The sequence below is a fragment of the Vulpes vulpes genome, chromosome 12, assembly GCF_048418805.1.
Source record: "Vulpes vulpes isolate BD-2025 chromosome 12, VulVul3, whole genome shotgun sequence".
In the NCBI taxonomy this organism is placed as follows: Eukaryota; Metazoa; Chordata; class Mammalia; order Carnivora; family Canidae; genus Vulpes; species Vulpes vulpes.
In genome coordinates this window covers 37,303,351-37,316,517 of record NC_132791.1, presented here as the reverse complement: position 1 = coordinate 37,316,517, position 13,167 = coordinate 37,303,351, and the positions used below count along the sequence as shown (strand labels likewise).

Below are 13,167 nucleotides of genomic sequence, written 5' to 3'. Positions count from 1 at the left end.
CATTTACCCTTTCATTGTGCAGCCCTTGATAACCAGTAATCTGTTTTCTTTCTGTAAAGATTTGTCTATTCTAAACATTTCATATAAATAAAATAATAGTATATGGTCTTTTGTGACTCACTTCTTCTATTTAGAATGATGTTTACAGTGTTTGTCCATGTTATGGCATGTATCAGTACCACATTCCTTGTTATTGTGGAATAATATTCCATTACATAGCTATCCTACATTTTATTTATTTATTGTCAGTAGATGGATATTTGTGCCTTCAGTAATGTTCCTATGATCATTTGTGTACAAAATTTCATATATACCTACATATATTTTTATTTTTCTTAGATACATAGAAAGGATTGAGATTACTGGGTCATATGGTAACGGATTTTAAGCTTTTGGGAACTGTCAGACTTTTCAGAAGCATCTGCACCACTCTACATTGTGAATAGCAGCGTATGAAAGTTCTTTTTGTTCTTATCAGTACTTGTCATTGTCTGCCTTTTTGATTATACTCACTTTTGTGGATATGAAGTGTTATCTCATTGTGGTTGTGATTTGCATTTCCCAGATGGCTAATGATATTGAGCATCTTTTCATATGGTATTGGCAATTTGTCTATTTTTGAAGAAATGCATATTTCATTCCATTTACAGATACTTCTGAATACAAGTATTTTTTCAGCTATATAATTTGAGACCTTTTTCTTCAATTCTTAGAATTGTTTTTACTTTATTAATGGTGTTTTTGAAACATAAAAGTTTTAAATTTTGATATTTATGTACTTTTTGTTACCCATGCTCTTGGTGTCATATTTGAGAAACTATTGCCTAATCAAAGATCTAGGAGATGGACACCTATGTTTTCTTCTAAGAATTTATATTTTTACATCTTACATTTAATTCTTTCATCCACTTTGAGTTAATTTTGAATATGGTGTTTGACAGGAATCCAAGTTTACTCTTTTACATGTGTTATTCAGTTGTCCAAACACCATTTGTTGAAAAAGACTATTCTCCTTGCATCTGTCTTGGCATCTTTATTAAATATCAGTGGACTGTAAATATAAGGACTTAAAATGGACCTCTATTCTGTCCATATGATTTGCACATTTATCCTCATGTCTGTGCCATATTGTTGATTATTGTAGATATGTAATCATTTGATTTTTAAATTGGGATATGTGTGTCATCTAAATTTTTCTTCTTTTTCAAAATTGGCTATTTTGAGTCTCTTGCATTTCCATGTGAATTTGAGAATCATCTTTTCTGTTTCTTCCCCCAAAAAGCAAGCTCAGCTTATTTTGATAAAGATTGCCTTGACTCAGAAGATCAATTTGGCAAATATCACTATCTTAGCAATATTATTACTTCCAATCCATCTATATGAGGTGTTTCATTTTTTAAGGTTTACTTTAATTTCTTTCAGTAATGTTTTGTGGTTCTCAGAGTATGGCTTTGCACTTCTATGGGTATGTATTATTCCTAATATTTAATTAATTTTTATGCTATTCTAAGTGGAATGGTTGCTTCCATTTCCTTTTTGGGTGGTTCATTCCTAATGTATAGACATATAATTAATTTTTATATAGTGATCTTATATTCTGCAACCTAGTTCAATAGTGTTGATTCTATAGGACTTTCTATGGGAAGATCATATCATCTACAAGTAGAGTTAATTTTACTTCTTTTCAAATCTGGATGCCTTTTATCTCATTTTATTGCCCACTACCCTGGCTAGAATCTCTAGTATAAAGTTGAATAGAAAAAAGAGTAAACATCTGCATCTTGTTTCTGATCTCATGGGGGAAAGGATATACTCTTTCACCCTAAAGTATGGTATTTGCTCTGAGGATTTTTTGTTATACTTTATCAGATTGTGGAAGCTTCCTTCTATTCCTAGTTTTTGAGTGTTGTTGTTTTATCATGAAGGGGTTTTGGAATTTGGCAAAGAATTTTTCTACATCTATTGAAATGATCATTGATTTTTGTTTTTTATTCAATGGGTATACTATGTTATTTTATGTGAATTTGGCTGTTAAGCCAACTCTACGCTGCTGGGATATTTTTATCTCTCTGGTTTGGGTATGAAATAAACCTGGCCTTGTGGAATAGATTAGAAAATGTTTCCTTCTCTTACATCTCTTCCATTTTTTGGAAGAATTCAAGAGGAATTGGTATTCATTCTTTAAAAATGTTTATTAGAAGGGTGCCTGGGTGGCTCGGTCTGTTAAGCATCTGACTCTTGAGTTTAGCTTGGGTCATGATCCTCAAGGTTCTGAGATTGAGCCTGCATTGGGCTCTGCACTCAGCATGGAGTCTGCTTCTCTCCCTCTGCTCTCTGCCCTCTGTGCTCTATCTCTTTCTCTCAAGTAAATGAAAACATAAAATGTTTGGTGTAATTCACCAGTGAAGTGATCTGGTTCTAGAATTTTTTTGTTGGGTAGTGTTGATAACTGATTAAACTTCTTCAGTTGTTGAAGGCCTGTTGAGATTTTCTATTTCTTCTTGAATTGGTTGAGGTAATTTGTGTGTTTCTAAGAATTTGTCAATTTCATTTTGGTTATAAAATTTGTTGATGTACAACTGCTTACAGTATTCTCTAATAATCCTTTTTATTTCTGTATGGTTTGTAGTAGTGTCTTTACTTTCATTTTTAATTTTGGGCATCTGCGTCCTTTCTCTTTTTTGTCATTCTAACTAATGGTTTGTTAATTTTGTTGCTATTTTCAAAGAGTCAACTTTTGCTTTTAATTTATTCTTTATTGTTTTGCTGTTTCGTTTTTAAAAAATTTTCACAGTAATCTTTTTTACTTCTTTTCTCTTTGGTTTTACTTTGACATATATTTTCTATTTCTTCAAGGTGTAAAATTAGATTATTAATCTCAGATATGTTTTCTTTTTTAATGTTGGCATTTATAGCTATAAATTTCCCTCTGAGTACTGCCTTTGCTGCATCCTGTATTAGTATTTATGTTTTGCTTTCATTCATCTCTGAATATTTTCTCTCTTGTGATTTCTTCTTTGACTAATTGGTTGTTTATGAGTATATTGTTTAATTTCTACATACTACTTTAAGTTTCTCTTCTATTATTAAGTTTTAGCTGCAATCTACTATAGTTGGAAAAGATACTCATATAATTATAATGTTTTAAATTTGATTAAGAATTGTCTTATGGCCTAACATAGGGTTGGATATGGAGGATGTTCCACATGTACTTGAGAAAAACGTGTATTCTCCTGTTTTGGAGTAGAGTGTTACATATACATCTGTTAGGGCTACTTAGTTTAGACTGTTGTTTAGGTGCTCTTCATCCTTGTTGACCTTTTGTCTAAATGTTCTATTCATTATTTAAAGTGGAGTATTGAATTTTCCAGTTTTACTGTAGAGAACTATTTCTCCTTTTAATTCTGTAATTGTTTATTTAAGGGCTCTTTTTTTTGTGCACGTGCATTTATAAAGTTATATCTTCTTGTTGAATTGACTCTTTTTTAAAATATTTTATTTATTTCTTCATGAGTGACACACAGAGAGAGGCAGAAACATCAGCAGAGGGAGAAGCAGGCTCCCTCCCGGGAGCCTGATATGGACTTGATCCCAGGACCTGATATCACAACTTGAGCCGAAGGCAGACACTCAAACACTGAGCCACTGAGGCATTCCTGAATTGACTCTTTAATCATTATAAGAGTCCTCCTTTTTCTTTTGTAACAGTTTTTTTTTCTTAAAGTATATTTTTTCCAATATTGTTATGTCTATTCCAGCTCTCTTTGGCTGTTATTTTCACACTTATCTTTTCCCATTCTTTCATTTTCAATCTGTTTGTGTCTTTGGATCTAAAATGGGTGTCTTTTTAAAAAATATTTAATTTCAGTTTAATTAACACAGTGTGTTATACCAGTTTGAGAGGTATATTGTTATGATTCAGAGATTTTATTTATTTTTTTAAAAAGATATTATTTATTTATTCGTAGAGACACAGAGAAAGAGAGAGAGAGAGAGAGAGAGAGAGAGGGAGAGGGAGAGAGGCAGAGACACAGGCAGAGGGAGAAGCAGGCTCCATGCAGGGAGCCTGATGTGGGACTCTATCCAGGGTCTCCAGGATCACGCCCTGGGCTGCAGGCGGCTCTAAACCTGTGTGCCACTGGAGCTGCCCATGATTCAGAAATTTTATACATTACTTTGTACTCATCATGATAAGTCTACCCTTAAATCCCTTTCACTTATTTCACTCATCCCTCCACCTTGATAACTATTAGTTTGTTGTCTATATTTAAGTGGGGTTTTTTTTGTGTGTCCATTTTTTCTTTGTTCATTTGTTTTTTCAATTCCACATATGAGTGACATTATATAATATTTATCTGACAGACTTATTTAAAATGAGTCTGTCTTGCACAGCTCCGGTGGCACAGTAGTTTAGCACTGCCTGCAGCCCGGGGTGTGATCCTGGAGACCCGGGATCAAGTCCCACGTCAGGCTCCCTGCATAGAGTCTGCTTCTCCCTCTGCCTGTGTCTCTGCCTCTCTCTCTCTCTGTGTCTCTATGAATAAATAAATAAAGTATTTTAAAAAACGAGTCTGTTTTAATCAACATAGTATCATGTAATGCTTTCTTTACCCATTCTGCCAATATCTGACTTTTGATTAGAGAATTAAATATATGTATGTTTATATTTAAAATAATTACTAGTTAGACAGGATTAACTTCTGACATTTTATTTTTTGTTCACTGTATGTCTGATAGGTATTTTTCTCCCTCATTTCCTCAGTTATTGTCTTCCTTTGTGTTTAGTTGATTTGTTATAGTGGCACATTTTGATTCCTTTCTCATTTTTTTGTGTGTATTCTGTTGATATATTTTCTTTGTGGCTACCATGGGTTTACATATATCATCATGAACTTAAAACTATATAATTTGAATTGATCTCATCTTATACTATAGCAATATTAAAACTTATCTATATTATTCTTTCCCTCTACTTTACATTATTGTTATCACAAGATACATCATTATGAATTGTGTGCCCTGTAATGTAGACCTATAATTTTGTATGCTTGTCTTTGAAATATGGTAAATTAAAAATAGAGTTACAAACCAAATATTATATAATAATACTGGCCTATGGATTTATCTTTACTGGGGTCTTTATTTCTTCATGTGGCTTTGATTTACAATCTTAGTTCCTTCTGTTTCAATCTGAAGGACTCCCATTAGTATTTCTTGTAGGGCAGCTCTATTAATGAACCCCCTCAGCCTCCATTATTAATAAACACTCTTTTTTTTTTTATTTATGATAGTCACACAGAGAGAGAGAGAGAGGCAGAGACACAGGCAGAGGGAGAAGCAGGCTCCATGCACCGGGAGCCCGACGTGGGATTCGATCCCGGGTCTCCAGGATCGCGCCCTGGGCCAAAGGCAGGCGCTAAACCGCTGCGCCACCCAGGGATCCCTAATAAACACTCTTTATGTGTTCCTTTTGTTTATCTCTGAAACTCTTAATTACTCTATAAATTTGGAAGGACCATTTTGCTGAGTGTGTTGACATTTCTTTATTTTCAGCATTTTAAATATATTATCACACTGCCTTCAAGACTCCATGGTTTCTGATGAGAAATTAGTTAAAAATCTCATTAAGGATCTCTTATATGTGACAAGTCACTCTTACTTTCAAAATTCTTTTTGTAGGGGCTGAATTTCAAAAGATTGATAATACTTTGTGTGTCTCTTTCTTTTGCTTATTCTTGGGAGTTTTTTGAGGACTTTGGATTTGTAGGTGCATGTCTTTTATCAAAATTGGACTGGTCATGGCCATTATCTCTTCAGATGTTATTTCTGTTTCCTCTTCTGTCTCTTCTCTTTTTGGGACTCCCATAATGTGTGTGTTGGTGTACTTAATAGTGTACCAAAGTTTTCATATATTCCGTTTACTTTTCTTCGTGTTCTTTTTTGGTGCTCGGATTCAGTAATTTCACATGTTTCTTCTTCTAGTTTGCTGATTTTCTTTTGCCTGCTCTGCATCTGTTGTTGAATGCCTTGGAGAATCATCTATTTCTGTTACTATATGTTTTTTAGCTCCAGAATTTCTGTTTGATTTCTTTTAATAATTTCTTTCTCTAATTGATATTCTTTTGGTTTATACATTGCATTTTCTGATTTCCTGTAGACTTTATACACACACACACACACACACACACGTGTGTGTGTGTGTGTATGTATTTTTCACTCTGTAAGTATATTTAGGGTAGTTATTTTAAAGTAGTTGCTTTATAAATATGATATCTGGGGTTCCTCAGGAATGGTTTCTGTTAATTTTTATGTTCCTTTGGTAAGGACATAGTTTCTTGTTTTTATTTTTATTTTTTGTATGCCTTGTGATATTTTTGTTGTTGAAAGTTAGGCATTTGAGTATTTTAATGTGGTAACTCTAGAAGTCAGATTCTACCCCTTCCTGAAGCCTTGCTGCTGTTTTAATTGTTGAAGACTGTGGTAGTCTGTTTAGATAATCTTCCAATCTACATTTATAAGAGTCTGCTCCTGTTGTGTGAGGTCACTGAGGTTTCTATCCTTTTGTTTATCTCATGTGTCAGAGTTTTCCTTGAATGGCAGGAACCAAAATGAACAGAACAAAAAGAAGCAAAAAACCCCCAGAACACCCACAAAAATAAAAACCACACATCCACAGAAACAAAACAAATCCCTCTCCCATTCTTTGTATTGACCTTCTACTAAGACACTCCTTCAATACCTATTCATATTTGCACTGAGCTCAGAGGTCAGCTGAGCGTAAAACTTTGGATATTCTCTTTTCTGAAGATGCATCTTTCTCTGAGCCTGTGTGTGGCTTTCTAAACTCTCCCAAATCAGTGGGTATTTTTGAATGTCCTAATGTCCCCAGGGATCTCCCATAGCCTTTGCTCCTATTTCTGAGGCATTCTGTTGTATATCTCAACCAATAATCTTTTGTCCCACACATCTGTGGTTTAGTTTACCTTGTGGTATTTTGTGCCATTTCCTTCATTTTTCCAGTCTTTGTTCCCAGTTAGGTCAAACAGACATAATCACTTTGCATCATAACTTCAGGTAGCCCACAAATAAATTAGAGCATATACATGTATTAATTTACTGAAAAGTCTGTTTCTGTTTCCTTACAAACCAGGGAGTAGGATTTTCAACAGGGAATATGGGTTGCTGCCATTCTAAGAATAGCACTGCTTCAAGTTTCACAGGCTTTAAAATGGTCTGCTTGCTGGAGACAGTGTGGCAAGAAGGGCAAGTGAAAGCTCCATAAATCTTGTTCCATTTTTAAGTTGAATTTTTTTAGCTAAGCATTCGCATGGTTGCTATAAACCTTTGAATGCATTCCATAGTTTTTCTAACATTGGTTCTGAGAATTTCTGCTTGCTTTTTGATATTTCTGCCGGGGCAAGAGTGCTTGATTCTGCATATCCTGCTATTTTCCCGATGTCATTCATCAACTGCATTTTTAAAAGATGGTTATATATATATATGTGTGTGTGTGTGTGTGTGTGTGTGTGTGTGTGTGTGTGTGTATTTGAGCACTTGGAATTGTTATCTCACTGTCTCTGGCATCCATTATTTCTGAAGAAAAGTCAGTTAATTTTATTGAGCTCTCCTGGAAATGAGGAGTGGTTTGTCTCTTGTGGTTTGTAAGATTTTCTTGTTTTTGCTTCTCAGTATTTTTACTATGTGTCTGTGGATTTGTATATTTATAATACTTGGAGATTGTTGAGCTTCATGGATGTTTAGATTAATTTTTTTCAACATTTTTGGGTAGTTTTCAGTCATTATATTTTGAATTTTTCTTCTGTTTTTTATTCTCTTGCCTGTTCTTCTTGAAGTCCCATTATTCTTATGTTTGTGTATTTTGCGATGTCCACATTTCTCTGGGGCTATTAATTTTTTTTTGAATTTGTTTGATCTTTTTTTCTTATTATTATTGTCTCATATTAAATATCCAGCTACCTTAGTGAATTTTTTTGTGCTCTTCATTTTGGCTGTTTTGTTTTTTAACACCAGAATTTCCATTTCTATTTTGGATGTTTTAAAATAATTTATATCACTTTATTGGCATTTTTTAAAATTGGATATTACCTTGTAATTTTATCTTTTTTTGTTTTTTAATAATAGGTTGCATTTTAAAGTATGGTTTTCATTAGTTATTTTTATTGCCTGCTTCCTCTCCTTTGTATGGATGATACTTTCCTCTTTCATAGCATGTTGTAATTTTTTGTTGGAAAATGGACATTTTAAATTGTATACAATAGCAGTTTTGGATACTGATTCCTCACTACCCCATCCTCAGGGATGTCTGCTTACTTGTTTGTCTAGTGGTTTGGCTGGACCATATTAATCTATTTCCCCTACTTTTCAGAAAGCACATACTTGGACATGTACACATTAACCCTGGGATCATAGTGATTTTAGCGGAGATCTCCCTCACTGTCTCTTCTTTTTATTGTCTGTCACTGTTGTTATCACACCCAGCTCTTGGTCACCAAAAATTGCTGGCTGATTTTTCTGTTGTTTTTGACAGTGTCCTGGGACACAAATTGCTTCACAGTATGGGAAAATTAAAGTTGGATTTCTCTGTCAGGTTAGTTTTTTAAAAATAATTTTAACTGTGGTAAAGCACACATAACAAAATTTACAATCTTTACCATTTTTAAGTGTACAGTTCAATAGTGTTGAGTATATTCACATTACCGCAGCCAATATCCAGACCTTTTTCATCTTCTAAAAGTGAATCTGTACTCATTTAACAACTCTCTTATTTTTCCCTCACTCTTGCCCGTGGCATCTACCATTCTAGTTTTTTTATGAGTTTGACCATTCTAGATATCTCATATAAGTGGAATTATACAGTATTTTTAGTTTTTAGAACTAGCTTATTTTGCTTTACACAGTGATTTCAAGTTCCATACATGTGTTGCGTATGTTAAAATTTCCTTTATATTTATTTACATATTTTGAGAGAGAGACCATACAGTGAGGAGAGGGGGAGGGCCAGAGGAAGAAGGTGAGAGAGAATCATAGCATGGAGCCTGATGCAGGGTTTGATCTCACAACTCTGAGATCATGACCTGAACCAGAATGAAGAGTCTGATGCCACCCAGGCACTCCAAAATTTCCTTTTTAAAAAATTGTGGTAAAAACCACATAACAAAATTTACCACTATAATAATTTTTATGTATAAAGTTTAGTAGTACTAAATATACGTTGCTGTAAAAGATATATTAGGATTTTTTGACTTGTAGAACTACATGTCTCTGCTATTTAATTGTTTTTTTAAAGATTTTATTTATTTATTCATAAGAGACAGAGAGAGAGAGAGAGAGAGAGAGAGAGAGAGAGAGAGAAAGAGACACAGGCAGAGGGAGAAGCAGGCTCCATGCAGGGAGCCCGATGTGGGACTTCATTCCGGGACTCCGGGATAGTGCCCCGGGCCAAAGGCAGGCACTAAATTGCTGAGCCACCCAAGGATCCCCTGTACTATTTAATTAATTCCTTGTTTTCCCCTTTTTCACCCAGCCCTTGGTAACTACCATTCTAATTTTATCCATGAATTTGACTACTTTAGATGCCTCATATAAAGTGGAATCTTACAGTAATTAAATAAATCATTGTATTTAATTTAGCATAGTGTCCTCAAGGTTCATCCATGTTGTAACATGTGACAGGATTTCCTTTCTTTTTAAGGCTTCCTTGTTTTTTATTTTATATATAGACCCCATTTTGAATCTATTCATCCATCATATGGGTGGTTCTATGACTTGGTTATTGTAAACAGTGCTGGTATGAACATGGGTGTGTGAATATCTCTTCAAGACCCTGATTTCCATTCTTTTGAATATATACCAAGAATTGAGGTTGCTGGATTATATGGTAGTTACATTTTTATTGATTTTTGATTTTTATTTTTAAAAAATTTTTAAAGATTCTCTTTATTTGAGAGGCAGAGACAGAGACTACAAGTGGGGGAAGGAGCATGGGAGAGGAACAAGCACATTTCCCACTGAGTATAATAGCCCAACATGGGGCTTGATCCCTGGACCCTGAGATCATGACCTGAGCTAGTGACACTTAACCGAGTGAGCCCCCCAGGTGCCACTAGTAGTTACATTTTCAATGTTTTGAGCAGTTAACCACCCCTCCATACAGGTTGCATCATTTATAATTCCACCAGCAGTTCACCAGGGTTTCACCTTTCTCATATCCATGCCAATACTCTTTTTTCCTTCTCTTTCTTTTTTTTAAAAAGAGTTTTAAATTTATTTTGGGTGTGGGGAGAATAGAACGTACATGAGTGCGGGGAGGGGTAGAGGGTAAGAGAGAGAGAGAATCCTGGGGCAGACTCCCATTGATCACAGAATGTGATATGAGGCCTATCCCTGGACCTGAGATCTGGCCTGAGCTGAAATCAAGTAACCAACTGAACCACCCAGGCACTTCTCTCTCTTCCTGTCATTGTTCTTTGTGTAATAAATGGAAATTTAAGAAGAACCCAGAATGTTTTCTTAGCTGAAAGCCATTATTTTGCCATTAAAATATTACTGTAGCTATTATAGGGTAATATATGAAGTATGAGAGCTTGGCTAGAGTCAAGTAGTGCTTGACGTAAAACCTGGTGCTCACTTTCGCAGATAATGAAAGTATAGCACTATGATACTATTTTATATTTAGATACTATATTTACTTAGTGTTTTATGAAAAGAACCAAAATTAGTTTTATAATCCACTTTGTAGAAAATACACTTTTAGAAATATGACATTAATTTTGAAATTGTTTTAAAATGAAAAAAAGAATTATTTGGAGGAAAAAGCCAACTTAGAAAAACTTGAGGAAAAATTTCATTATAATCAGGAGAACTGAGCATGATTGAAATCTCAAATGTTATAAAATTATATTGATATTTTCTACAGGACTATCTTTTATTCCCCCTAGTGTAGCTATGTGTATACATTTAAAATAGAGGAAATTATGAAATACGTGCTGTTTGTCCTGACTACTATTTAAGTAAATGAACTCATTTTTTATTCATAGAATAGGTAGCTTTTTCATTGTGTAATAATTTCTTTATTGTAATTTCAATAAGTACATTTCTACATAGATTTTCACAATTAATTGCTTCAAATTCTTAGCTTTTGTACCAGGAAGCTATGGTACTTTTTCATTTTCTGGAAAAAGTAAACTGTGACTGGTATTAAAGTATAGTTCGTAAAATTTTTTTAGTTAAGTGAAAACAAAGGGAAATTAAAAATTACCAATTTTTTACTGTTATTTTGTAGATTAAATGTAATATACTTCACTTATATTTATTTGTTGGATAGTTATTGTATTTGATTGTGATTTGATAAGTTTAATGATTAAGTCCTCTGATTTTAGGCCTTTGAAGACAGTTTAATCGAAGCAAAGAAAGAAATTGAAGTATCACAAAGTAAATATAATGCACTATCATTACAGTTGAATAATAAACAGACTGAACTTATCCAGAAGGATATGGATATTACCCTTGTCAGGCAAGTGTATTCAGTTTTAAATTTAACATTATGGTAATGTCATTAGTTATTCAGAATGGCGACATAAATGTTTATTATTAGCACTCTAAAATGACAACAGTATGTCTTCTATGAGGACATATATTTGCGTATTGAAACTATCTGGAATTATATATACCAAACTGGGAATAGTTAAGAGAATGAGAGGTTTTACAGAATTGGGAAGAGCATTCTCAAACAGGATTCTTGTCTTCATTTTTAACAAGGACAGTGCATTCACTCATAGTTTCCTTCTAAAAAATTCCCAGCCAGGTATTATGTTCATTATTATAATAGGCAGTATATGAGAAATCCAATTTTGGCTTTTTATTCTATTATGTTCTAAATAGTTTTAGTTTATGAGATATTCTTCCTATATCAAAATAGTTAATTTTTAGTACTACTCACAAAGTAGGATTACTTGAAAAACTTGTGTTTTTAAGTGTTTTAAAAGATTTTAAACTATCTTTTAACTTATTTCAGTTACTTTTATCAGAAAATAGTGTTGGAATAAATCATAGATATATAAATGTATATGCATGCACATATACATATGTTATCTATGTAATATACATAAAGATACATGTATGTATGTATGTGCATTTTTTACTTAAACTGGTTAAATCATATAAATAGATAATAAAGTTTATCATCTATTTTTATAAGCACAATTTCATCCTCTGGTGATACTATTGTGCATATATATATATACATATACACACACACACACACACATATATAAACACACACATACACATGTAAAATATTTATATATAATACATATAAATTCTTTGTATTTGTATTGTATACAGTAATATTATTTGTGTGGTTAAAACTTAATATGTAAATATATTTTTATGTATGCCTTATTCAATACATATTTATATATCTTTATGTATATTTAGTATGTTGCAAGAGCTATAGATATATCAGGGCAGAATTTTGGGCTAGGTAGCAATTAATGTATATATATTTATTACCTTATCGAAAATTCATTTGTATCACAATTTAAAAATCTTATTATAGAAGTGAGGAAAAGTATAAAATTAAAGATAGTACACTGGTTGGCTATCTATTCATAGTATAATTATTTTGATATATATTTGATATAATTTGTTAAAGTCAGAAAAGTAATTTTAAATAGTTATAAAATCTTACATTTCTGAGAAATCTTAAAATTCTCATTTATTACTGTCCTCTTCTCGATAAGATAGTATGCCTTTTAATCTTTGCTTTGATACTTTTGGTTTATAAGTTCCTCAGTACTTTTCAAGACTGTTCATTTCATTTTGTTTAAATTTAAACACTGTTTCATATATTGAGTTGAAATATGCTTGTTTATAATATCCACCCAATTATTGTGAATCCTTAGCTAAAGAATCTCAGAAACCATCTAATCTCTATTCTGTAGCATAGATCTTCAAATAATAGATTATTTTCAAATAATCTTCAAATAATTTCTTTATCAAAAACATTATTTTTTCATTCATTGACTATTATTTATCATAATTTTTCATGATATATATTTCATAGATATTTTATTATGTTGGTTACATTTCTGAATGCATTTCATATCACAAGTATCTATATTGCCAATATTTTTCTTAAATATAGCA

The 13,167-nt window shown here is 32.7% G+C and overlaps 1 protein-coding gene across 9 annotated transcripts in view; it reads left to right on the top strand.

Annotated features, from left to right (window-relative positions):
- CNTLN (centlein) overlaps positions 1-13,167 on the top strand; it is a 322,986-nt gene that overhangs the window by 108,599 nt on the left and 201,220 nt on the right. For 5 of the 9 annotated variants that reach the window (XM_072728210.1, XM_026001444.2, XM_072728209.1 and 2 more), the window contains one exon: positions 11,400-11,533. In XM_072728210.1, the coding sequence (XP_072584311.1) occupies positions 11,400-11,533 (134 nt within the window). Of the gene's footprint in view, positions 1-8,548; positions 8,609-11,399; positions 11,534-13,167 lie in introns of all 9 variants that reach the window. The other 4 variants (XM_026001442.2, XM_072728206.1, XM_026001441.2 and 1 more) reach the window with 1 other exon arrangement.